The sequence below is a fragment of the Lynx canadensis genome, chromosome D2, assembly GCF_007474595.2.
Source record: "Lynx canadensis isolate LIC74 chromosome D2, mLynCan4.pri.v2, whole genome shotgun sequence".
NCBI lineage: Eukaryota > Metazoa > Chordata > Mammalia > Carnivora > Felidae > Lynx > Lynx canadensis.
The window spans coordinates 26,538,807-26,565,856 of record NC_044313.2 but is presented as its reverse complement, the minus strand read 5'-3'; the positions used below and the strand labels follow the sequence as shown (position 1 = coordinate 26,565,856).

At 46.8% G+C, this 27,050-nt stretch overlaps 1 protein-coding gene across 11 annotated transcripts in view; it reads left to right on the top strand.

The window, feature by feature from the left end:
- The window catches only part of SFXN2 (sideroflexin 2), a 60,612-nt gene extending 37,298 nt beyond the window's left edge, over positions 1-23,314 (top strand). For 3 of the 11 annotated variants that reach the window (XM_030334613.1, XM_030334605.1, XM_030334614.2), the window contains exons 2-12: positions 13,520-13,704; positions 13,879-14,049; positions 15,033-15,131; positions 15,876-15,951; positions 16,227-16,312; positions 17,593-17,653; positions 18,020-18,086; positions 18,812-18,861; positions 19,195-19,244; positions 21,273-21,320; positions 22,155-23,314. In XM_030334613.1, coding sequence (XP_030190473.1) covers positions 13,544-13,704; positions 13,879-14,049; positions 15,033-15,131; positions 15,876-15,951; positions 16,227-16,312; positions 17,593-17,653; positions 18,020-18,086; positions 18,812-18,861; positions 19,195-19,244; positions 21,273-21,320; positions 22,155-22,254 — 969 coding nt within the window. In that variant the 5' untranslated portion in view covers positions 13,520-13,543 and the 3' untranslated portion in view covers positions 22,255-23,314. Of the gene's footprint in view, positions 1-11; positions 96-1,444; positions 1,573-2,968; positions 3,609-9,249; positions 9,288-13,519; positions 13,705-13,878; positions 14,050-15,032; positions 15,132-15,875; positions 15,952-16,226; positions 16,313-17,592; positions 17,654-18,019; positions 18,087-18,811; positions 18,862-19,194; positions 19,245-21,272; positions 21,321-22,154 lie in introns of those variants that run through there. The other 8 variants (XM_030334607.1, XM_030334606.1, XM_030334616.1 and 5 more) reach the window with 6 other exon arrangements.
- The last annotated feature ends 3,736 nt before the right edge of the window (positions 23,315-27,050 follow it).

Here is a 27,050-nt window from a genome sequence, read left to right as displayed (position 1 = left end):
ACCTGTGTTAGGGTCCAGGATGGAGGAGTCCCGGTGGTGGGAGGCTGCCTGTCGGAGGGCAAGAGACAGCCTGGGGATTGGCCCTGAACGCTGAGGTGAGCCGATGGCAGCAGGGGTGAAAGAAAGGCGTTTTGGAATGGCCAGGTTTTGCTAAGCAGTGTTGGACCAGGCGGTACACCGTTTGCAGTCCTGGAGGAGGCAAAAAACGGGCCTGCACTTACAGGCAAGCAAGAGCGAAAGGGATTCTGGGTGGGTTGAGAGGTGCTACCTCCTACCCCTTCCCCATGCTGACGTCAGAAAGAGGAATTAATCTCATATGTACCAGGTCCTGTTCTAGACTCTCGCGACACAGCAGGGGACGAAATCTGCCTTCATGGAAATTACATCCTTCCTAGTGGAATGCTTTTCACATAAGATTTCATTTCATTCTCACGGCCCTAGAAATTGGTTGTTTTAAGCTATATAGAGTCGGGACTTGAACTCAGTTCTGACTCTTTGAGGAAATGACTTTAACACTATTGTATTGTACAGGCAGGTGGAAAAGAACGACTTATATTTGTGATGTGAACCCAGAACTTTTTTTGAGTTGATAAAGTGTTGCGACTAATGACAAACCTGGACGTTTGCAGTCGTGTGTGTACCTCTTGCCTCCCTCACTGGTTTCTTGTGAGGATTATGTGAATTATTATGTATCAAGTACATAAAATACTGCCTGGCACATAGGAAGTGCTACATAGGTCTTAGCTATTATTGTTCCATCTAGGTTTTTGGGCTTTGCCCCTCTTCCTATAAGCAGGCTTTCCAGTCTAGTTAAGATCACTGGAATGAAGGCAGATTTCCCCTGAATGGTCCTTAGCTGTTTATGCATTCAACTAAAGTGTGTTTTTAAACGTCTGCTGGCTGCATACTTGCTTCAGATCCTTGGAGAGAAAACTCAGTTCAGAACCTTGATTAAATAGGTGCAAGATGAATGGCTAATTCAGAACCTGCACTCCTACCATCTACCCATCTCTAGCCTGTTGTTTCTTTTGTGAAAAAGTCAGGGCAGACTTCTCTTTCTGAATTGTCTGGTGTCTAACATCATGGTCTCCTTGGGGTCACAGCAGTGTACCTGGGCTTGCTTGTGTAATTATTAGCCTCATTCTTCCAACTTTCTCTAGGCAGCCTTGGCACCATGCCCCCCCCCCCCCCCCCCATCTCAAGTGGTCTTTGTGTTTGATCTTGAGTCTTTGGCTGCCTTGATCTTCTGCTGATGCAAGTACCAGTGATGATGTTTTGTTTTTCTTCCTACGTGGGATACAAACAGGCAATCTTGAGTCCTTTCTCCACTTGCAAGAAGATATCTAGAGGGAGTTTGGAAGCCTGTTCTCTGAGCTGTGATATGTTTGCCAGAGAAAATCAACTCTTTTTTTTTTTTTTTTTTTTTTTTTTTTTTTAACGTAAGCTGTATCTGTAACGTGGGGCTTGAGCTCAGGAACCCAACATCAAGAGTCACATGCTCTACCAACTGAGCCAGACAGGCACCCTGAAAATCAAGTCTCTATAAGAAGGATGAGCATTACTTCAGGAGAGGTAATAGGTTGTTTCATTTTTCCTCTTTTCTCTCTTTTTTTCTCTCTCTCCTTCCTTCTTTCTCCCTTCCTTCCTCTCCCTCTCCCTCTCCCTCTCCCCTCTCCCCTCTCCCCTCTCCCCTCTCCCCTCTCCCCTCTCCCCTCTCCCCTCTCCCCTCTCCCCTCTCCCCTCTCCCCTCTCCCTTTCCCTGTAGTATGGAGAGGACCAATCTAACTGACCCTAAGCCTTGTGACCTTGGGAAAGTAGGGCCTAGCTATTGTCAGATAATTGGATGAATGAACAGGATGGAAGCTGTTGACCACTATTGCTGTGGTTAGTGTAGGCTGTGTGTACCACGGATGTTCACCCTGCTGATTCAATTGATGGGAACCTTTCTAAGCATCAGTTTCCTCTTCTGTAATTTGAGACCTTGGATCCCTTACGTATTTGAGCTGTGACATTCTCCAATCCTCAAAGGAAAGGGACTTATCAGTCAGTCACCTGTTTGATTTCCAGTTCCCCCCTTGTTCCCAGTAGTAGAACCATATTCCTTCAGAATTGGGGCCACCCTGGGGGCGCCTGGGTGGCTCAGTCGGTTAAGCGTCCGACTTCAGCTCAGGTCACGATCTCGCGGTCTGTGAGTTCGAGCCCCGCGTCGGGCTCTGGGCTGATGGCTCAGAGCCCGGAGCCTGCTTCCGGTTCTGTGTCTCCCTCTCTGTCTGCCCCTCCCCCGTTCATGCTCTGTCTCTCTCTGTCTCAAAAATAAATAAACGTTAAAAAAAAAAAAAAAGAATTGGGGCCACCCTGGACATGATTATGACTTCTTTAGGGAATACTAGATGCAGCTCATGTAGGAAGAGGGAGAATAACCGTTAGAGCAAACCTAGGGACCATGTACCCCCTCCATGTAGGAGGGGTAGGCCATCAGCAGCTTTGTGACAGAAAGCCTGCTCTTAATTCTGTAACCAAGACGGGTTCTGAGTTTGACTTGAAAGAGTGATGTCCTTGATGCCTAGAGAGCCCGGGAATAAGCTGAAATGCATTTCAGGCAGGCAGTAAATATTTTTAGAGGTCCCACGAGAGCTACATATGAACCTTACAATCTGCCAGGGGAGGCTAACTTTACACAAATTACTGTACATGATAAGAAAGTGATGATTACAAAGCCAAGCATATTGCAAATGAAGATAGGATGCTGTGAGAGTATATGACAGAAGGGTTTGAGTATGCCCTGAAGGAGTCCTGGACCTGTGCCCATTGGGGGGCAGGCAGCAGATGTTTGGGAAATGTTTTATTTATTATTATTTTTTAATGTTTATTCTTTTTTGAGAGGGAGAGAGAATCCCAAGCAGGCTCCCACGCTATCATTGCAGAGCCTGATGCAGGGCTTGATCCCATGAACTGTGAGATCATGACCTGAGCTGAAATCAAGAGTCGGATGCTTAACTGACTGAGCCACCCACGTGCCCCGGGGGAAGTGTTTTAGACATAGAATTTAGGTGTGTGTGCATTTTTTTTTCCTTACGTTTTGTGTAATACAGGGGCTGAGCAACTCCTATTCTGACGTCAGTAATGAGGGCAAATTTTCTTGAATAATAGCAAATGATTACCCCTTCATGATAGAAGTACTTCCGTTATGAAAGGCAGAGGACTTTCCAGTGTTGGGTTGAGGATGGAGAGAGATGTCCTAGGACAGGCTGTGTGTGTGTGTGTGGTGTGAAGAAGGAAGCGTAGCATGTTGTTCTTTTGGGCTGTCTCCAGCAGGGGAGTGGGGCTGCAGCACGGGGCTCTGTAGGCCAAGGCAGTGTGTGATCTGCTGGCCACTCCTTTTAGCCCCCTGTAGGGTCAGGGAAAGTAAACTCTTGCCTCTCTAGCATTCCTGGGTTCAGTTCTGACTGCATGAAATACCTTTGGTCTTTGAACCAACCTGCAGGAGGCCAAGTCAGCCTTTCCACAGAGGGCAAAGCCCAGAACTTTCCCTTGGGCTTTGTGGCGGAGTGAGAGAGGTAGGAGTCTGGAAGTGGACACTGTCTGGCTGGCTTCTCACTTCTCCAGAGGTGAGTGGTGGCCTCAGGGCCAGGTGAGGGTACCATGGAAACTCCATGTTAGGTCTCCCCTTCTCTCCTGGCTCCTTTCTTCCAGGAAACGACTCACCCCCAGCATGTCAACTTGGTGAAGTCTCTCCCACCCCAACAAAAAAATCTAAACATTGGCCATCTCTCCCTTTATTGCATTTGTTGGCTCCTCGGGCCTCCTACCTCTCTGGATGTTCTTTCTCATCTATTTGGGCTTCCTTTTTTTGGCTTGCCTCTTAAATGTAGTGGTTTTCAGGGCATGTCCTCAGCACTTTATCCTTCCTGTTCTGTGCATTCTCACTGGAAAACTTCATCTTAAACTGCCTCGATGCTGCTAACTCATCACTTTACTTTTTTTTTTTTTTTTAATGTTTATTTATTTTTGAGACAGAGAGAGAGAGAGACAGACAGACGGAGAGACAGAGCATGAGCAGGGGAGGGGCAAAGAGAGAGGGAGACACAGAATCTGGAGCAGGCCCCAGGCCCTGAGCTGTCAGCACAGAGCCCAACTCGGGGCTTGAACTCACGAGCTGTGAGATCATGACCTGAGCTGGAGTTGGACACTTAACTGACTGAGCCATCCAGGCGCCTCTCATTGTTTTACTGCTAATTCAGACCTCCGTACTTTCTTTTAAGCCTTAATACCCAGTTGCTGAGAAACTTGACCTTTTTTTTTTTTTTTTAATTTTTTTTTTTTCAACGTTTATTTATTTTTGGGACAGAGAGAGACAGAGCATGAACGGGGGAGGGGCAGAGAGAGAGGGAGACACAGAATCGGAAACAGGCTCCAGGCTCCGAGCCATCAGCCCAGAGCCCGACGCGGGGCCCGAACTCACGGACCGCGAGATCGTGACCTGGCTGAAGTCGGATGCTTAACTGACTGCGCCACCCAGGCGCCCCAGAAACTTGACCTTTTATTCAGCATTTACTTGAATTCTTGAACTAGGCGCTAGGGTAGCAGAGTGAGCAAAATGGACATAATCCCTGGCTCCAAGGAGCTTATGGCCTAGAGGGGAAGGTAGGCATTAATTAATAACACAGAGGGACGCCTGGGTGGCTCATTTGGTTAAGTGTCTGACTCTTGATTTTGGCTCAGGTCATGATCTCACGGTTAGGGAGTTGGAGCCCCATGCCCCAAGTCCGGCTCTGCACTGATAGCCCAGAGCCTGCTTGGGATTCTCTTTCTCTGTCTGTCTGTCTGTCTGTCTCTCTCTCTCTCTCTCTGTGTCTCTCTCTCTCTGTCTCTCTCTCTCCCTCTCCCTCTCCCTCTCCTTCTCCCTCTCCCTCTCCTTCTCCCTCTCCCTCTCCTTCTCCCTCTCCCTCTCCTTCTCCCTCTCCCTCTCCTTCTCCCTCTCCCTCTCCTCTCTTTCTGCCCCCCCCCCCCAAATAAATAAACTTAAAAAAATTTTTAACACTGAAACCACAGAGTGTTAAGGCAAACTGGTATGGCTCTGAAGAAAGAGCACAGAGCCAAGAGGGCTTACACAGAACACCTCATCTAGTTGCCAGGATAGAAGTGGCAAGGGTCCTTCAAAGGATTCCCTGAGGAAAGGTTTAAGCCAAGATCTAAAGGATGAGTAGGTGCTTCCTTGGAAGTAACTCTGGACTGTCCTGGAGAGCAAAAGGCTACTTTTTGAGGGAGAGGGTGGACCCTTGAAGTTATGTGCTAATACACCTGCTTTTCAGGCTGCTATTTATTCTGAGCTGGCTCTGCTGTGCCTTCCCTGGAAGCTATAGGGGTGCATGGGTCTTTACTGGGGTGGGAGTCTTGGGTAGAATTCTTCTTTTGTTTTACCTCTACTTAACATAAAACATTTATTTTTAACTAGTCCTATGGCTTCCATCAGCAATATGTTTCCTTTCCCTAATACTGTCAATACTGGCTTTGTTTGCTTAATTTTGTGAGTGCTTTTGGAGTTTGGTGAATGTATAACTCGAGATGACTTTAAATCTTGCTCAAACTGTGCCTGTGAACTTGTTATGTGACATATATAGAAAATCCTCAGTTAAGGTGATGTTTTTCTTTTTTTTGTAAGTTTATTTATTTTGAGAGAGAGGGAGGGAGGGACAGGGGCAGAGGCAGAGAGAGGGAGAGAGAGAATCCCAAGCAGGCTCTGCACGGTCAGCGTGGAGTCCAATGTGGGGCTCTAACTCACAAACTGTGAGATCATGACCTGAGCTGAAGTCGGACACTTAACCGACTGAGCCACCCAGGCGCCCCAAGGTGTGTTTTTCAAGGAAAAATAAAAGACCTAGTCGTAGAAGATAGAGAGTTAAATCTGAAAATTATTCCTTTAAAAAAAAAAAAAAAAAGGATGGGTAGGTGTTAGTGAAGAGGGGAAGGAAGAGTATTCTGGACAGGGAATGGCATTTGTAAGGGACCTGAGACAGGTGGCAGCCTACTGCATTTAAGAAAGTCTCGTGGTACTTGGAACTCATCACATGGAAAATCCAACTACCTGTTTTGTCTTTTAAAAAAAAAGAATTTTTTTTTAATGTTTTTATTTATTTTTGAGACAGAGCATGAGCAGGGGAGGGGCAGAGAGAGAGGGAGACATGGAATCCAAAGCAGGCTCCAGGCTGTCAGCACAGAGCCTGACGCGGGGCTCGAACCCACGAGCTGTGAGATCATGACCTGAGCTGACGTCGGTTGCTTAACGGACTGAGCCACCCAGGCGCCTCTCCCTGTTTTCTCTTAAAGACTGTTTTTCTATATTCTTTGTCTCGTCACATTATGGTCCAAGTCAGAAATCCTGTATATCACTCTGGATATTTGTGATGTGTCAATTTATCTAGGTCAAACACCCTCCCCACCCCCCACCCCCCAGTCCCCCTCTCTGGTATGCTTCCAGTTTAGAGTGAGCGGGGAGGGAGAAACAGCTATTTTGTAGCGCACACACCTCCCAGTAATTCGATCAAACATGAATTTGGGTGCTGTGGTGAAGGGATTTTGCAAATGTAATTAAAGTCCTAATTGGTTAGCTTTGAGTTAATCTAAAGGGAGATTATCCTGGGTGGCCTGATTTAATCAGATGGAATCCCTTTAAAAGAGGGCTAGGCATCCCCTGGGGTCACAAACTGCAGCCATAGCTGGGCCTCCATTGCTCTCCTTCCCTCCCAGGATCATCCCTTGGTAACTGCTTGCAGCTGCTGGCTTCAGGCTTGCCTAGCAGAATTCCCACAATTACATAAGCCAGTTTGCTAATTCCTCATACTAAATCCATTTTTATATATTTATCAATATTAGGTGAGTATATATAAAGGATATATGTATCCTATTGATTCTGCACCTGTGCTCGAACCCTGACTAATAGACTTTCTCCTGTAGCCAGTCATTCAGCAAATCCCAAGCTTCTGCTGCTTTAAAAGTTTCTGTCCTTTTGGTCCCTCCTCTCTGTTCCTGTGCATCTGGTTTCATATGAGCTCCACGTCTTCTTGCCTGGATCATTGAAGTTCCCTTCCAGCTGGTCTCTTTGTATCCTGTGAAGTCCTACCACACTGAGTTTATTTTCATGTCATTGCCCAGAGTTTTCTTTCTTTTCTTTTAACATTTATTTATTTTTGAGAGCGCACAAGCAGGGGAGGGGCAGAGAGAGAAGGAGACACAGAATCCAAAGCAGGGTCCAGGCTCCGAGCTGTCAGCGCAGAACCTGATGCGGGGCTTGAGCCCGTGAACCGTGAGATCATGACCTGAGCTAAAGTCGGATGCTTAACCGACTGAGCCACCCAGGCACCCCTAATTTTGTTTTTAACATTTATTTATTTTTGAGAGACAGAGAGAGACAGAACACAGGTGGGGAACAGGGTTATCTTTCTAAATGACACATCTGATCTTGTCACTCTGCTTAAAATCTTGTAATGGCTTCCTGAAATTTCTCAGGCAAAAATTCAAAAGCTGTTTTTATTAAAATTTTTTTTTTCAACATTTATTTTTTTTGGGACAGAGAGAGACAGAGCATGAACGGGGGAGGGGCAGAGAGAGAGGGAGACACAGAATCGGAAACAGGCTCCAGGCTCTGAGCCATCAGCCCAGAGCCTGACGCGGGGCTCGAACTCACGCACCGCGAGATCGTGACCTGGCTGAAGTCGGACGCTTAACCGACTGCGCCACCCAGGCGCCCCTCAAAAGCTGTTTTTAAAAAAAGAAAATATTTTATTTTTGGGATGCCTGGATGGCTCAGCACGTTAAGCATCCTACTCTTGATCTCGGCTCAGGTCATGATCTCAACAATTCATGGGTTGGAGCCCCGCATTGGGCTCCGTGCTGATGGTGTGGAGCCTGCTTGGGATTCTGTCTCTCCCTCTCTCTCTGCCTCTCCCTCGCTCATGCTCTCTCTCCCTTTCTTTATCTCTCTCCCTTAAAATAAATAAATAAACTTTAAAAAGATTTTATTTTTAGGTCATCTCTACACCCAATGTGGGGCTTGAACTCACAACCTTGAGAATCAAGAGTCACACATTCTACCAACTGAGCCAGCCCGGTGCCCTACAAGCCTTAGCTTTTTTATATAACGTCATTTTCTTTCCTGTCTTAGCATATCAATTTTACTTCCTTTGAAAAAAAAATGTTAGTGGTTCCCTAGAGTTTGCCACGTACATTTACAGCTAATCCAAGTCCACTTTCAAATAACACTAAACCGCCTCGAGCGTAGTGCCAGTAATTTATGCAAGTATTCCTAGCTACTCCCTTCTGTTACAGCACTGCTGTTATTCATGTGGAGTATCCATAAGCTGTAATCATCGAATACATTGTTGCTGCTCTTATTTTGAACAAACTGTTATCTGTTTACTGTTAACAAGTAGAATAAGAAAAATAAAGGGGTGCCTGGCTGGCTTAGCTGGTAGAGCATGTGACTCTGGATCGCAGGGTTATAAGTTTGAGCCCCACATCGGGTGTAGATATTACTTAAAACAAAAAAAAAAGAAAAAAATTTATTTTGCCTTCATTTATTCCTTCTGACACTCCTTTATGTAGGTCTGAATTTATGACTTGTGTCATTTTTTTTTCTCTCTGAAGAACTTCTCATATCTCGCAAGGCAGGTCTATTGGTGATAAATTCCCTCAATTTTGTTTTCTGGGAAAGCCCATATTTCTCCTTCACTTTAAAGGATAATTTTGCTGGTGTAGAATTCCAGGTTGGTGGGGTTTTTTTTCTTTCAGTGCTTTAAATATTTCACTCTACTTTCCTTGCTTGCATGGTACCTGAGGAGAAATCCAATATAGTTCTTTGTTCTTCTGTAGGTAAGGTGTTTTCTTTTCCCTACCTCAGACTTCTTCCTTGACTTTGTCTTGATTTTCTGCAATTTGAAATATGATGTGACTAGGTGTAGTTTTTTTTTTTTTTTAATTTTAATCCGAGTATAGTTAACATGTAGTGTTATATTAGTTTCAGGTGTACAATGTAGTAATTTATTTAGTTCTGTATATTACTCAGTACTCATCATAAGTGTACTTTTTTTAATGTTTATTTTTGGGAGAGAGAGAGTGAGTGAGCATGAGCAGGGTAGAGGCAGAAAGAGGGAGACAGAGGATCTGAAGCAGGCTCCACACTGTGAGTGCAAAGCCCAATTAGGGGCTTGAACTCATGACTGTGAGATCGTGACCTAAGCCGAAATCAAGAGTCAGCCACTTAACCAACTGAGCCACGCAGGTGCCCCATGGTAAGTGTACTCTTAATCCACTTACCTGTTCCATCCATTCTTCCACCCACCTCTGCTCTGGTAACCATCAGTTTGTTCTCTATAGTTAAGAGTCTGTTTTTTTGTTATCTTTTTTCTTTGTTCATTTGTTTTGTTTTTAAATTCCACATATAAGTGGAGACATATGGTATTTGTTTTTCTCCGACTTATTTCACTTAGCATAATACTCTGTAGGTCCATCCATGTAGTTGCAAATGTCAAGATTTCATTTTTTTTTTTATGGCTGAGTAATATTCCATTGTACACATATACCACATCTTTTTTTTTTATCCATTCATCTATCCATGGATACTTGGGCTGCTTCCGTAATTTGGCTATTGTGAATAATGCTGTAATAAACATAGGGGTGCACATATCTTCTCAAATTAGTGTTTCCATATTCTCTGGGTAAATACCCAGTAGTGGAATTTCTGGGTCATATGGTAATTCTATTTTTAATTTTTTGAGGAACTTCCATACTGTTTTCCATAGTGGCTATAACAGTTTGTATTCCTATCTAGGTGTAGTTTTTTTTTTTTTCTTCAAAGTTTATTTATTTTTGAGAGGGAGGGAGAGAGAGATAAGGGGGAAGGACAGAGAGAGAGAGAGAGAGAGAGAGTCCCAAGCATGCTCTGTGCTTTCAGTGCAGAGGCTGATGTAGGGCTCAAACTCTGCGAACTTCGAGTTCATGACCTAAGCTGAAATCCAGAGTCAGACGCCTAAGTGACTGAGCCACCCAGGCTCACCTAGATTTTTTTTTTTAAGATTTTTTTTTTAATCTTATTTTTTTTAACGTTTATTTATTATTGAGAGACAGACAGACAGAGCGTGAGCATGAGCAGGGGAGGGGCTGAGAGACGGGGACGCACAGAATCTGAAGCAGGCTCCAGGCTCTGAGCTGTCAACACAGAGCCCAACGTGGGGCTCGAACTCATGAACTGTGAGATCATGATCTGAGCTGAAGTCAGACACTCAACTGACTGAGCTACCCAGGTGCCCCTCTTTTTTTTTTTTTAAAGTTTATTTATTTATTTTGAGAGAGACAGAGCATGCAAGTGGGGGAGGGGCAGAGAAAGGAGAGAGAGAGAGAGAGAGAGAGAGAGAGAGAGAGAGTCCCAAGCAGGCTCTGCACTGTCAGCACAGAGCCCAACACAGGGCTTTAACTCAGAAACCTCAAGATCATGACCGGAGCGGAAACTAAGAGTCAGATGCTTAACTGACTGAGCCACCCAGGTGCCCCTAGATTTTTTAAAAAGATTTATTTCTAAGTAATCTACACCCAATGTGGGGCTTGAACCCACCACCCCGAAATCAAGAGTCATATGCTCCATTGACTGAGCCAGCCAAGCACCCTTAGGTGTAGATTTTTTGGTAGTTATCCTTCTCGGTGTTCTGAGCCTCTTGGACTTGTGGTTTGATGTCTGTTATTCATTTTGGAAAATTCTCAGTCATTATTGCTGCAGATATTTCTTCTGTTTCCTCCCCTCTTCATCTTCTGCATTCCCATTACATGTATGTTACACCTTATGTAATTGCCCCAGGGTCCTTGGATTTTCTATTCTGGTTTTTTCATTTTACTTTTTCTCTACTTTTCAGTTGGGGAGTTTTCTACTGACACATATTTAAGCTCACTGATTCTTTCCTTGGCCATGTCCAAGGTACCAATGAGCTTATGAAAGGAATTCTCAGGGGTGCCTGGCTAGTACAGTCAGTAGAGCATGTGACTCTCAATCTCCCAGTCATGAGTTCAAACCCCACTTTGGGCATGGAGCCTACTTTTTAAAAAAAAAAGAGGGGCAGGGGCCCCTTCGCTCAGTTGGTTAAGCATCCAATTCTTGATTTTGACTCAGGTCATGATCTCATGGTTCGTGAGTTTGAGCTCTGCGTCAGGTTCCGCACTGACAGCACAGAGCATGCTTGGGGTTCTTTTTCTCTCTGCCCCTCCCATATGCTCTCTTTCTCAAAATAAATACATAAATTAAAAAGTATATGTTAAAAATAAAGGAGTTTGACACTCACCATATTAAATGGGGTGCTTGGCTTGCTTCGTTGGTAGACCATGCAACTCTTGATCTCAGGGTTGTGAGTTTGAGCCCCACGTTGGGTGTGGAGATCACAAAATCTTTTAAAAATAAAAAGGTGGGGTGCCTGGGTGGCTCAATCAGTTAAGCATCTGACTTTGGTTCAGATCATGATCTCGTGATTCGTGAGTTCAAGCCCTGCTTTGGACTCTGTGCTGACAGTTTGGAGCCTGGAGCCTGCTTTAGATTCTGATTTGTAACATTTCCTTTTGATTCTTTCTTAGAGTTTCCATTCCTTTGCTTACATTGTCCATCTGTTCTTTGCATGTTGTCCACTTTCCCATTGGAGCCCTTAGCGTATCAGTCATAGTTATTTAAATTCCTTTTTTTTAAAACAATTTTAATGTTTTTTAAATTTTTATTTTTGAGAAAGAGAGAGAGGGCGTATGCGTGCGCGCAAGTCAGGGAGGGGCAGGGAGAGAGGGAGACACAGAATCCGAAGCAGAGTTCTAAAGTAAATCAGGCTGAGTTAAAATCCTGGCTCTGCCACTGGCTAATACTTGTGTGACTTGGTAAAGTTGCTTATCTGTGCCCTAGTTTTCTCATCCTTACCATGGGGTTAGATTAAAGGGTATTTATTTTATAGGGTTATTGTGAAGATAAATTCAGAAAATGCATGTAAGCACCAAGCAAAGTGTCTAGCGTAGAGTCAAAGTTCAGTAAGTGTTAGCTGTGATAAATATCATCTGGTCCCCACATGCCCTGTGTGCGGTCAACGCTGGCTGTTCTTTTTGCCTGGGACACCTCTCCTCTATCTATCTTCTACCCATCCTTCAAAACATTATTTCTTGTTTTCACAAAGCATGTTCAGAATCCCTCATCTGTTTTATTTGTGTTTTAAAGTTTATTTATTCATTTTGAGAGAGAGATAGTGCAAGTGGGGGAGAGGCAGAGAGAGGGAAAGAGAGAGAATCCCAAGCAGGCTCTGAAATGTCAGTGCAGAGCCTGATGTGGAGCTTGAACTCAAGAACCACGAGATCGTGACCTGAGTGGAAACCCAAGAGTTGGACCTTAACCGACTGAGCCACACAGGCGCCCTATCCCTTGTCCATTTTAGATAAAGGGATCGTATAATTTACTACCCCAAACAGGACACTTTTGAGAGTGGAAGGGGATGCTATTAACAATTGCCTCAGGACAATAATCCCAGGAAAACTGGGAGATAAGGTCGTCTCAATTTTAGATGCCTCTTCTCTGGTTTTCCATTGCCCTCAGCGTCCACAGCATTGTTCACACTGCTGTCCTTGTGGCTTTACTTGTCTTTTACGTCCCATTCTGTAACTCCTTGAGGGCAGGTGCATTACCTCAGTCAGAGCCATGGCCTGAGACCTCTCACAGGACCAGCATGCACCACACACGTACACAGAAGTGATGAGAGTGATCATGCCACATGCTCATTTTCACCTTTGTCTGTAATTGTTTCTACCTTGAATGTGATCCATGCTTTCGGCCTCTTTCAGATCAATCTATCTTCTTCTTCTTCTTTAAAATTTTAATGCTTTTATTTATTTTTGAGAGAGAGAAAGAGACAGAGCACCAGCAGGTGAGGGCAGAGAGAGAGGGAGACACAGAATCCAAAGCAGGCTCCAGGCTCTGAGCCGTCAGCACAGAGCCCTACGCGGAGCTCAAACTCACGAACCACAAGATCATGACCTGAGCCGAAGTCGGATGCTTAACCATCTGAGCCACCCAGGCACCCCAGATCAATCTGTCTTCTGGGGTGCACATTCCAGCTCTTCTGGGAAGCCCCCTTTTCTTACTTTGCTCCCCCATCTCTGCTTTCTCTCATCTCCTGTACGTACTGTTGCATATATATTATATCCTGTTCCATGGGTGGGCTCTTGTTCCCCAGTAACACTCAGCTCCCCAAGGATAGGCACGGTGTTGCCCTTTTTTCCAGTGTCTCCCACAGTACGGTCAAGCACAGGGCTGGCTACCAGCAGGCACTCAGGAAACACATACTAGTGTCAGTTTCTCAGTCTGGGACCATTCACTGGGGCCTGCCCAAACTTACTCAAACGATGCTAGTGGTGGGTGAAAGCAGGCATTCTACAACTGCGGGAGGTGTTCAGGGCCTCCGGGGCAGACTGTAATTTGGGGGACAATCCTCATTTCCCCTCTCTGTTCCTTAAGTCCCCAGTTTTGTGTGTGAACAAGATGGAGGCTGATCTGTCTGGCTTTAACATTGATGCTCCCCGTTGGGACCAGTGCACTTTCCTGGGGCGGGTGAAGCACTTCTTCAATATCACAGACCCTCGCACTGTCCTGGTACCAGAGCGGGAGCTGGACTGGGCCAAGGTGATGGTGGAGAAGAGCAGGTGAGCAGCTAGGGGGGAGGGGGCTGGAGGCACTAGGGCAACACTGATGGATCCCTGTGGAGAAGGTGGAAACTAAAGATATGGGAATAGGCAGAGCTCTCAGGAAGGGGGGAGCAGGATGACCTGGGGCAAGGGGCCTGGGAGGTAACTGTGTCCATTATCCTTGGGTGGCAGGATGGGTGTTGTGCCCCCAGGCACCCAAGTGGAGCAGCTGCTGTATGCCAAGAAGCTGTACGACTCAGCCTTCCATCCTGACACCGGGGACAAGATGAATGTCATCGGGCGGATGTCCTTCCAGGTCCCTGGTGGCATGATCATCACGGGCTTCATGCTCCAGTTCTACAGGTGGAACCTGGGAGCAAGGTGGTGGGCAGTGTGGCCACTTGGATCTGCTAGGCAGGGAGCCATATTATGATGACAATCACAGCCATCTTTATTGACCCCTTACCAAATACCAGGCACTGTGTGAAATTCTTTGCGTATGTTACCTCACTTAATCTTCTCATCAGCCCTACAGAGAGGTGCTGTATAGATGAAGAACGGAGGTTCTAGAGAGGTGACGTAACTTGTCCAAGTCCACACACAGCCAGGAAATACGGGTGCCTCTCTAGAACTCTCAACGAATCAGCCATCCTACTTCCCTCTTTAGAAAGTACTTATTCAACAATGAAATATTAACGTATTTTTATAACGTAATGTCCCAGTAAAAAATATAGGAAGTTGACCCCCCCCACCCCTCCTCCCCACCCCCAAAATTAGGAAGACCTATAGGTGAGAATAAACTTTCTCTGTAGCTGCTGGATATTTTACTCCTCTCCTTTCCCCTCTTCTTTCTGCCCCTTCTCCCCCATGCATCCATTTGTCCAGCCAGGCCTTGGGCTGGGCCCGAGCCAGGCCTTGGGCCAGGTGTTAGGCATATAAAAACTTTAGCCCCTGTCCTTAAAGAGCTTCTCCAGTTTTGTTGAGGAAACCAACAAGTAAACAGTTATAGGTCAGCTTGCTAATAGGTAGGTTGTGGGGAGAGCATGGGGTTGTGAGAACGGGGAGCATAGAATGACTCATTGTTCCAGGAAGGGCCGGGGAAGGGTCAGGAAGGTTTTGAAGAAGTGATGTCTCAACAAAGCAAGATTTAGCCATGTATGAAAGGGGTGTGTGTGTGTGTGTGTGTGTGTGTGTGTGTGTGTGTGTTCCAGGCAGAGGGACCAGCCTGTGCAAAAGCCCAGGTGCATGAAACAGCATGGGAAGTTGGGGGAACAGCAGATGATCTGGGTTGTACACCAAGCCTTGCATTGACTCCCCTCTGCGTCTCTGGGCCTTCCTTATGGTAGGACGATGCCGGCTGTGATCTTCTGGCAGTGGGTGAACCAGTCCTTCAATGCCTTAGTCAACTATACCAACAGGAATGCAGCTTCCCCTACATCGGTCAGGTAGGAGACTTGAACCCCAGGCTGTCCACGTGGGTCAGGAGCAGGTAGCTGTCCTCGTGAGGGGAACAGCCCTTCTAAAGGGTTCTTAGGCTATCTTCTCAGGCGGGGCTTATTCTGGGCAGGTGACCAAGTCCCTCTTTTTACGGTTTGCAAGTATTTTCTGAGGCTGACTAGGAGAGTATCTTCCTAGACTAGTTCAAAGTTCATTCATTCATTCATTCTCAAATATTTCTGGGGTAGGTGTTAAGTGCCAGGCATGGTTCTAAGGTCCCTGTTCTTATGGAATTTAAGGACTTGTAAGGAAGCAAGCACGATAATCTTAGATTGTAACTGCTGCCATTAAGGAAATAAACAGGTGACAAGGTAACAAACAGCAGAGGGGCATCTGTGTAGATGGGCTGGTTGGGGGAAGTGTTTTCTGTGGAGACCATATTTCTGCGGATTTCTGAAGGATAAGGATTTAGCAACGTGGAGCCGACAGAAGAATTCCCCATATAGGGAGTGACAGCATGCAAGGGTTCTGAAGCAGAAATGAGTTTGCTCTTTGCTTAAAGTAGTGAAGGTGGCCCAGGGGGCTGGAGCGTTGTGTGTGTTTAGGGGGGGCATGTCATAAGACAGGATGGGGGATAGTTCACATGAGCTTCTCAGGCATGAAGCCTCGTGTCCAGACTTTCTCAATGAAGTCTTGGTCTTGCCCTCAGCCAGCAGGGCTCCCCACTCCCAAGCGTGTCTTTCCTCCACTAGGCAGATGGCCCTTTCCTACATCACAGCCACAACCACCGCGGTGGCCACTGCTGTGGGCATGAACATGTTGACAAAGGTACGGTCTGGGGCGGCTGTGGGCATGGTGGCCACTAGGGGGCAGCAAAGTCCTAGGGAAAATTTTGCCCAGGCCTGGCACTACCCTTGTCTGGGTGAGTGGGGTATGGCCCAGAGCAAAGCCAACTAGTGGGAGAGGTAGCCGAGCTATCCCCAGGTTGGTCTTTCTTGGGTCTTTGAGGGAATTTGGGTTCCTAGACCAAATGTCTGGATGAGTGGCAGAAGCAAGGTCTCATTTCTTGGTTTATAGTCCTTATTGTTCCTTTCCCCCAACAGAGAGCTCCACCCCTGGTGGGCCGCTGGGTGCCCTTTGCCGCTGTGGCTGCTGCTAACTGTGTCAACATCCCAATGATGCGACAGCAGTGAGTATGGGGCTCCCTTTGCCTCCCTACAAACCCTAAGGTTAGTGGGGCCAGGGCAGGAAACCAAGGCAGTGGGTGGCTTTGGGGGCTGAGATGGGTGTGGGGAGGGCTGCCGGGCTGCTCCAACAGTGATGGCCACAGGAGTGGCAGGTGACTTAGGTTTAGTCTGTGTTGAATGTTGTGGGAGTCATTTTTTGGATCGTGTGGGATGAGGGCAGGGGTAGGGTAGACTCTGGAGGTTTGTACGAGATCGTGTCCTTTCAACTGCAACTGCAATTTAAGTTGTGATCTCTGCCCACCTCCAAAGCCCTGGGCATGGCTTACAGAACGAAATGTAGCAAAGCGAGGTGTCCAAAGATAGAACAGAGCCAAGAAGCTTTGAAAGAAGCCAGAGGAGTAGACAGATGTTTTCCAGGCACCGGGCTCTAAGCTTCGCAGCAGGAAAGGTTAAAGGAGAAATCCGTGTGTCTTGTAGTTCTTGTTTTCTGACTCGAGAAAGCATAGATGTTCCTCTGTTGTAAAACTTAATGATGTAATATACATAAAGCACTCACAGTAGCTCTTGGAAGGGATCAAGTGCTACCTAAGTGTTAGCAATTATTGCTGCTGTTACCGTCACGGCCTTCATCACCATCACCAGTCTCCAATAGCCCTGTTTTCTTGGGACTGCTAGCAAGCGGGAATTCAGCACAATAGCGCTTGTGGAAAGAGTCCACGATGGGAAGAGTCATGCATACACATTGTTCCTCTCTTTCCCTCCTCTATCCAGGTGCTCCTTCCCAACAAATGAATGAGCCCCAGCCACCTATCTGGTCTGGGGTCGAGTGCTGTCGAGAACTGGCCAGAGAATAATAGCCAGTGCAGCCACTATTTATGGAGCAGTCACTCTGTCAGGCGCCGGATTAAGTACTTTGCAGGCATTGGTCCCATTTAATCCTCACCATTCCTATGAAGCGAGTGCCATGATTATCCCCATTTTGCAGATGAGGATAACTGAGTCTTTAGAAGGATTTGGGAACCTGCTCAAGATCAAAGACTTACTCAGCATTTTCAGGATCCAACCTAGGCAGTCTGAGCCCCAGCCTAGCTCTCTTAGCCACTGCCCTAGATCACTTCCAAGATGTCGCTCACTGGAATACAGAAGGAAGATCAAAGGGCCAGACTGTAGGAGGTGGCTTCCTGGAGCTGGAGTGTGCTGGCCTTGGTTACCTGCTGTGTCACGTTGCTGGCAAGCTTCCAGCATACCCTTCCCACGTTCAGCAGCTCCTGTCTGTGTTTAGGGAACTCATCCAGGGCATCTGCGTGAAGGACGGAAATCACAATGAGATTGGTCATTCCCGGGTGAGCAGAGGCATCCCTTTGGAGTGGGAGGAGGGAATTCTCTTATACCCTGTTTTGTTGTTAGTGGTCAGAGCTGGCCCGGGTTCTGTTGCAGGGTCCCCCTGACTCCGTCCTCCTTCCCCTTGATTTCCGTACATTTCTTGTTCAGAACAAGCTTGTCATGTCCTTTCTCCATCATTTCTGGTCCTGAAGCCATAAAAGTCTAGCTAGGTGAGAGAGGGTTGGGTGAGGATGCAGCCCCTGACAGATCCATCCCTTCCCCTTTACCAACTCAGACCTGATCCTGACCCTTGACCCAGCCTGCTGGTGCAGCCCACGGATACTGGATGAGGTCATGCCTGACAACTTGCTCTTTTCTGCCCTCAGAGAGCTGCGGCCATAGGCATCACCCAAGTGGTCATTTCTCGGATCACCATGGCAGCCCCTGGCATGAGTAAGATAAAGAAGTCCTCCTGTCCTGGGGGACCCTGGAACACGTGATGGAGGCCTCAACCACACTCAGCTTTTGGGTGGGAGGTGGGGCCCCAGCTTCTATAGCCATGCTTCTCAAAAAACAAATGATAATTCTGTGATGTGGTAGAAATTGCAACTGAGGCTATGCTGGGGACCATATTACATTGTATAAATCTACCAGATCCACATGCTGTATACCTTACTCCTACATAGTGCTGGAGTGCAGAAGCCCACGGGAGACCACACTGTAGTTTCCAGAACATCAGTCAGTCAGAGATGTGGGGAAGAAAGTTCTTTTCATTCCACAGATATTCCTTAAGTACCTTCAATGTGCTGGGCACAGTGTGGGGTGCCAGGAAGACAGTGGTAAAGAAAATAAATCCCTTGCCCTGGTTTTGCTTTTAGCAGAGGCATGTTACAGAGTAGGATAGGAGATTTGTTTGCGTGAGCCTTCAAAGATTTAAGTTTTGAGAAGGACGCTTGGGGCCTACGGTACATGTCCTGTCACAGGTGTGCAAGTGGAGAAGTTTGGGAAGCACCCTTCTCCTAGGACTTAGGGGACAGCTTGGGGGTGGCTGCACCTACACAGTCTTGAAGTATTTTCAGGAACGTCAGGGGAGGTGGAGGGAATCACCTGACTTTGGGAAGGGGTCTTGGAGAGAGTCTTATGGCCTTCCCCCCGAGATTCTCCCTGGTCTCTTGCAGTCTTGCTGCCAGTCATCATGGAAAGGCTGGAGAAGCTGCGTTTCATGAAGGTGAGTGGGGTTCCCTTTTGTATCTTCTCTGCCCAGAGCCCCCCAGCCATACTTAGGAGCACCTGATCCTCGTCCTTCCCTCTAGCTGCTGGCCTTATCTCCTTCAGGGAGGGCCCATACCAGTCCCCGCTGGCTGCCCGCTTTAGATGCCATAGCTGGTTGCTTGGCCTTGTCCGTAGAGAGCAAGAGGAACCCCGTTCTCCCTCCTTCATGCTAGGCGTTTCATGCCTGTGGGTTTCTGGCTGACTGAGCAGGGGTAGGGCAGGCGTGGGGTTCACATTAAGATCTGTAAATCTTATGTGGATCTTTCTTTTTATTTGTTTTTTTGTCCAGAAAGTCAAGGTCCTGCATGCCCCGTTGCAAGTTCTGCTGTCGGGGTGCTTGTGAGTAATGCGTTTTCTCGTTGTGGGTTCTGTGGCAGCTGGGTCACCCAAGCACTGTCTTCTTGTGTCACCCATGCTGGAGAACGTGCTCTCTTTTACCTGACTTCCATAGTGCCTGAGCTCTGTATGTGGGCCACACAGAGAGCTCTGGCCCCGTCTTTCTTGAAGGCATCAGGCTGGCTAGGCTCTATGCACACATCCGCATGGAGAGCGGAGTGCTTGGGTGCCCTCCTGTCCGGGGCCTCCTCTGACCTTCAGACTGGAGAAGAGAGGAAAACCACAATCCAGTCCCACTACAAAAAAGAAATGATAATTCTGTGACAGTGATAGAGGTGTCCGCTAATGCCGAGGTGGTAAACGTATTGCAATGTCTCACTGTATCAAGTCAACATGCTCTACACCTTACATGGACACCGTGTTCTATGCCAACTATATCTCAGTATAAATCAATTAAGTAAATACACAGACCTGCTGAGACATAACAGTGATGGGACAGCCTGTGGCTGTCACGTGTCCCAACCTCGCACAAAAGGAAAACACCATAGGCGCCTGGGTGGCTCTGTCGGTTAAGCATCTGTCTCTTGATTTTGACTCAGGTCATGATTTCCTGGTTCGTGAGATCGAGCCCTGTGTTGTGCTCTGTGATTACGGCACAGCCTGCTTGGGATTCTTTCTTAATCCCTCTCTCTCTGGTCCTAGCCCGCTCACACTCTCTCCCTCCCGCCCCCCAAATACACAAACATTTGAAAAATAAGTAAATGGACTGCCTGGGTGGCTCAGTGGGTTAAGTGTGTTGGCTTTGGCTAGGTTATGATCTCACAGTTCCTGAGTTCAAGCCCAGCGCTGGGCTCTGCACTGACAGCTCGGATTCTGTGTGTGTCCCTCTTTCTCTGCCCCTCCCCTGCTTGTGCACATGTGCGCGCTCTCGTGCTCATTCTCTCTCAAAAATAAATAAATAAATAAATAAGTAAGTAAGTAAGTAAATAAAACACAAGCCATGGCGGCGTGCTTCGGTGCCTGCCCTTGACTGGCTGTGTCCTAGTGTCAGTCACACTTTACAAGGCCATGGGGCTAATGACAATAACAGGAATAACCAACACGTATTGAGTGTTTCCTGTGTGTCCCTGCTGTGCTCATGGTTCACATCTATAATTTCGCTGAATCTCCTCTGCCCTAGAAGTATAGATAGGGCCGTCATCTCCTTTTACAAATGAAGAAACCAGGGCTCAGAGAGATGGAGACACTCACCCAAGGCTCTGTAGCCCATAATTGCCGGAGTTGTGGTCGGATCCTCGGTAGTCTCCGAGGTGACCCTGCTTACTGAGACACCACTGAGTGAGTGGTTACCACGAGCTGAGTGCCACATGTGCACTTTTCATTTAATCCCCACGGTGGCCCTGCAGAGTAGGTATCCTTGTCTTCCCCCTGCTGGCTCAGGGGTAACTCGCCCAATATGACACAGCGAGGAAGTAGCAAAGCTGGGATATGAACCTTGGTCTGTTAGATTCCCAAGTCCTGTAAGACAAGACCCTGGAGCTGAAACATCTGAGAACCTTAGAAATGCTCTTAAGCCCTTCCCCAGACCTCCTGAGTCAGCATCGCTTTTTAACAATCCTCATGAGTTACTTGCACGCACAGTGAAGTTTGAGAAGCTGCCCTGTTCTGGTCTCCACCAGCCCAGGTGTTCATGGCTATGGGGGGCAGGACCTCAGGTGTCATAACCCTCACTGCTCAGTGCTTGTGGTCTTTAGGGCTGCTAGTTATACTCCCAGTGCCTTCGTTATCTTCATCTGCTTGGACAACAGGTGGATGTGGGAGGTGGAGGGAGGCTGATTCCATCCCATCCCAGAATGAATATCCTGGCACTGAGAGACCAAGAGAAGAGTTGCAGGGAGAGGAGCCATGGGGTGGTGGGGAGGGCAGGCTGGGTGAGTGGGCATCTCCTCCTTCCTTTGGGGGACTCAGAGATAGGATGTGAGTAGGCCTGTGGGGAGATTCCCCTGACACTTTGTTTCTCCTTTCTTCCAGCCTCATCTTCATGGTGCCAGTGGCCTGTGGACTCTTCCCACAGAAATGGTAACAGCTCTTCGTTCCTCGCTTTGTTTTACTGAATGCCCTGTCCCTGCTCTCCCTGACCTGCCTGCTGTCCTGAAGGAGACAAGGAGGGGCAGGAAGGGCAGCATTTTTGTCTGAGGACAAGTGCCTATCAGCCTAAACTCTGGGCCTCTTAGCCCCAGGGGGAATGGTAAACCAAAACAGAGCTCCAAGGGGTGGAGGCATGAGTGGCTTCCTCCCAGTGGAGCAAGGACTGCCTTGGAGGGAAGTGGGGGAACAACAAGAAACTTTCTGTCCCTGCTGGTTAGGTTATTAGATACATCCTCCCTGGCTAGATCTGGTCCTTGAAATTGAACAAAGGTACAGGTACTTATTCTGGCTTGTGTTTGCTAGGGGGTGGATGACTTGGGCCTCTCTATTTCTCTTGCATGTCCTGGCAGGGAAGGGATGTGAAAAGGGATGATGGAAAGGGGAAACAAAGCATCAGATTGTGGGAGGGGAGAGGATTAGCTCCAGGAGACGAAGTGCAGCTTGGATATATACCGAGAAGATACCAGGTTCCCCTGCTGTGGTATTCATATTTCAGTGTCGTCTGCTAGACTTCTGTGTTCCAAGCACACAGGAGAAGTGCTTGTGCTTGTAATTTTGCAGAGAAGATGGAAGTTTGGCACCAAGGAGAATGAAGTCAGGCCCGAGTAGAAGTAAAAGCAATATATTATGTTGTATAGAGGCCATTCATTCTGATGGAAAAATCAGTGAGGGCTTCTTAGAGATGGCATTTGAGTTGGACTTTATCTGACGATAATTTGTTGCTTGTCCAGTTGGCATGCTCATAATCCCCTTCTGTCTTCTCAGTGAATTGCCAGTTTCTTATCTGGAACCAGAGCTCCAAGACGCCATCAGAGCCAAGTATGGAGAACTTGTGCCTTATGTCTACTTCAATAAGGGCCTCTAAATGCCCCACCCCAGTAAGGACCAGTCTGTGCCCATATTCACCAGCTCCTCAGCTGCTCTGTATACCTGTCCCCTCATTCCTCTGCCCACAGGGCCTGAAGGCCAGGGTGGATTTGGGAGGTGGGGAGCCTCGTGTTTTCACCCAGGCTTATTGGACTCCAGAGGATAAAAGTGAACAAGGGGAGCAAAAGCCAAGTCTTCTATCTGTTCCTCCCTTAACCACCATCCCCTGGAGACCAGGAGCTGAGACCCCCTGAGGGAGATACTCAGACCATTTGGAAAAATTAGGAAACTTTGGGGATTCTAGTTCCAGCCAGGACTGGGGAAGAGCCCCTGGGACAAAAAGATGCTCTTACTCCTCTTCTCTTCCTCCTCATCTTGTCTCATGCTAGGAAACTTTTTACCCTTGCAATTCTAGCCAACTCAGGAAGGGAGGGGAAGAAGCCTTTGCCAACGTGGGGCTCTTCTCTGTTCTTTCTCATTCTCGTCCCCAGTGTCCCCTGGTCAGAAAGCATCTTTGGGAGTGCTGCTAAACTTGAGATAGTCAGGCCGTTTCATGAGGCAGCAAAGTTTCATGGTGCTTTAAGCCCTGTCTATTGACACTGACTTTGATCTCCTAATGCTAAAATCATGTCTGATTTTGCTTCTCTGTGTTTGAAAAATAAGTCCACTAACTGTGAGTAAAAAGAATATATGTAGGCATTAACAGCACATTTTAATGGGTATGTTTTCCTAGCTGCCTCCCTTCTCAGCCCATTGGGTTAAACACCAAAGACTAGTGTGTTCTGAATAGGAAAGATAAGTTTTATTTGGATACCTCTGAGAAGTAACCAACCAGGACCAAAGAGCCTTAAAGGACACACAGCAAAGTGCAGCCATTTGCCCGTCCCATCTTGGCTGCTGTAGGTGACTTTTCAGGCTCGGGGTGGGGTGGGGGTGGAAGGAGACCATTGTGGCTTACGAGGGATCAATGTCTGTCTGAGTTTCATCTAGTAGAATTTCCTGACTGTTCAAAGGATATCACTGTGAATCAAATAAATTTCTTGAAAGAGTGTAATGAACTGTATGCAGACTGAATTAGTAAAGCCTGGATGGAAAGCAGGATCTGGTCTCACTTTGACCTTGGCATGCAAGAGGTTATCACAACTATAAGGGAACCTGTCTGATGCCTGGAGGTGATTGTTTATTTCCCTTATTACAGAGGAAAAATCTGCTGGACACTGCAGAATGGGAGCTTTGTTCTAGAGCAGCAAACCGTGGCTCAAGGGCCTAAATCCACCTGCTACTTGTTTTTGTGTGCCTGGGAATTATATTTTAAAAGGCAAAAAAAGAAAAAGCCAAGAATATATGACAGAGACCCCCATGTATGTGGCATGCAAAGCATTAAAATATTTGCTCTCTGGCCCTGTACACAAAATGTTACCCCTACTCTGGAGCAATGGTTCTTAATATATTTCAGAGTCACCTGGATGGGTTGTTAAAATAGAAATTGTGGGTCCAGATATATCTCTTGAGGCAAGGAAAACAAAAGCAAAAATAAACTATTGTTACTACACCAAAATAAAAAGCTACACAGCCGAAGAAACAGTCAACAAAACTAAAAGACAAGCTACTGAATGGGAGAAGATATTTGCAAATGACATAGCTGATACAGGGTTCTTATCCAAAATACATAAAGAACTTCTACAACTCAACACACACAAAAACAAATAATCCAGTAAAAAAAAAAAAAAAAAAAGGCAGGAAAAGGCATCTGGCTGGCTCAGCTGGAAAAGCATGGACTCTTGATCTTGGGATTGTGCGTTCAAACCCCACGTTGGGTAGAGAGTATTTAAATAAAATTAGTTTTGTAAAAAAAAATAGGCAGAAGACATGAACAGACATTTCTCTGAAGAAGACATACAGGGGTGTGTGGGTGGCTCTGTCGTTTAAAGTGTCTCGACTCTTGATTTCGTCTCAGGTCATGATCTCATGGTTCTTGGGTTTGAGCCCTGTGTCGGGTTCTGTGTTGGCAGTGTGGAGCCTGCTTGGGATTCTCTCTGTTTATCCCCTGTGGCTCGCTCGCTCTCTCTCTCTCTCTCTCTCTCAAAATAAGTAAACATTAAAAAAAATTTTAGGGGTGCCTGGGTGGCTCAGTCGCTTAAGCATCTGACGTTTTCAGCTTAGGTCATGAGTTCCCAGTTTTGTGGGTTCAAGCCCTATGTTGGGAGCCTGGTTGGGATTGTCTTCTCTCTCTGCCCCTCCCCTGCTCGCACGCTCTGTCTCTCAAAATAAGTAAAATTAAAACAAAACAGAACTCATAAATTCATCCTTTTAAAGTGTACAATTCTATGGGTTTTAGTACATCCAGAGTTGTAATCATTATCACTAATTTCAGAATATTTTTATTACTCCCCAAAGAAACTCTGTACCATTTGGCAGTCTCTGGATTCCCTTCATCCCGCACCCCCTTGAAACTCCTTATCTACTTTCTGCCTTTATGGATTGGCCTATTCTGGACTTTTCATATAAAGGAAATCATACAGGTTATGGCCTTCTGTGTCTGACTTCTTTCATTTAGCATGATATTTTCAAAGTTCATCCATTCCATAACATGTGCAATTTGACTTTAGCTAATTTCTGAGCAGAAAAGTCTGCGTCTCTGAGCCAGCTTCCTTAGGATAGGAGATCTGGCCTCCGCTTTGCCCATTTCCAAAGGCAAATAGGAAAAAAAGTACCAGAGCAAGCCAGAGCTTGGAAGCAGTCCCACACTGATGTTCTTTCAAGAATTGACAACCTTCTCCTTTCCTTCCCAGCTCCTTAAACTTCCTAGCATTCCTCCTCCTTTTATAGACAATCGCTCTTTTGGAAAAGTCTGAAGTTTGTAGTGGCTACAGTTTAGAGGACTTTAGAGAGTGCTCCCTCAAACTGCACCTCAGCTCCATTTTGCAAGACCTCTCTGCTTCTCTTTGAGTTGGCACCTGTGGGATGTCAGAAGCGAGGTGATTAGGGTGACTCAAACACCTTCGTGTGAGAAGTGTTAATCCAGACAGGTAGGGTTTAGTGTTTGTCTCATGCAGCGGCTCAGTGTAAGCTTTCAGGTAAAGAAAGGGAAGTTAGGACAAAAACCTCCTGTGTTTGCTAAATTGAAATTAGCATCCTGATGATGATACCTGGCTTTTATATAGGAAGGCTTCTAAAACCTTGAAGCCAGGACTGAGACCCTGTGCTGTGAAAATAATTTGGCCTGTGCCTAGTACTGAATCTTTATTTCTCCCCTAGGGAGCTTGATTGTAGTATGGATGAATTTCTAAGCCATTTGAGATTGGCAAAAACACTTGTCACCTTTTGTAACACTTGGGAAAGTAGGATCAAGATAGAGGCAGAACCAATCTCTTCACTCTTATCTGTTTCCCACTTTGCCGCCATTTAAGCCAAGAACAAACTCCCTGTGGGCTCAGCCATGGGCTAGACTAGGCCAGGCTACAAAATGCTTTGGCAGGATTTTGAGAGGAAATTGGCAGCTACAGGAATCTGGCCTCTCTGGCATGGTTCTTCACTTGTTCATTTATTTTACGAACATTGTTGGACTCACGGTTGGGCTTTGTACAAGATGTTGCAGGGATATCTTAAAAAAAAAAAAAAATTGTAACACCTGGTGTGCCATACAAAAAGCTGTGAATTTAGTGGTAGGGGCCAGCCAGGCAGATACTACAATCAGACACAGTGTGTTTTAGTGTTATGGGAATCCAGAAGAAGAAGCAAGGGAGGGGGTGGGAACTAGAAGTTCCCCAGCACACTGGGGCATCTCTTAAGAGTTTGGTGTAAGGGGAATGTGTGGGGAAATGCAGTGGCAGATGAGATAAAAAGAAGTAGGCAGGCATCAGGATACAAGAGAGAACCCTATTGAGTAGTTTGGACTATATATTCCGTAGGTAGTTGAAGTATTTCAAGAGGGAAAGCCGTAAGACAGTATGTCAAGAGCGCACTTGCTGTGGCGTGCGGCAGGCATTCGAGAGGGAAGAATTGGCAACTAGGGCCAGCAGGGAGAGCATTTGTGTTTAGCCAGAAGATGAGAACACGGACGGAAACAATGGGAATGGATTTCAGAGCGATTTCTGAGGTAGAGTCAATAGAATGTTGTCCCTGGAACTTGGGGTGACACAGCACCGTGCCTCAGGTAAAGGTATTATTTCACAGAGAATTCACACGGACCTAACCTACCACTGGGCGATTTGAGCCAAGGTACCAGGGCTGTGCTTCAAAACAAAAGACGTCAAAAGACTTTTAGGCTGCAATTGTTTTCTTCGTTAGGAGTACCACAACTTATTTTCCAATACTCTTCTGAATTACCATACCCCTCTTCGCTCTTTGCAGAAGTGTAGAAATCTAGTACTTCCGCCACGCTTAAGATGGCTGCATCCAAATTAGACTTTCCGATGTTCGTACCAGAGGGCCCCGCCCCCGGATCGGAGCTCCTTCCGCCACTCTCTGTGGCGTGGGGCGCGTTTACACCGCCATGCAGCACTCAAGATGGCCCGGCTTCCTCCTACTTTTCATTGGCTGGCTCTCTCAGGTCTTCCGTCTCCACTGGGAGGGTGAAGGGGCGGAACTTCTGCTTGATCGACAGCTATTTTGGTCAATGGACGAAGGGCAAGAGCCCGTGAACCGCTGGAACTGGAGAGCCTGCCCAGTGTGTGGGAGGGTGTTTGGGCTGGGGCGGGGTGGAGCAGAGCCGGAAGCGGGAGGGGAGAGTGAAACAGGAAAAGAAGGGAAGAAGGAAGAAGAGGGAAGAGGAGGAGAGGGAGGAGGAGGAGG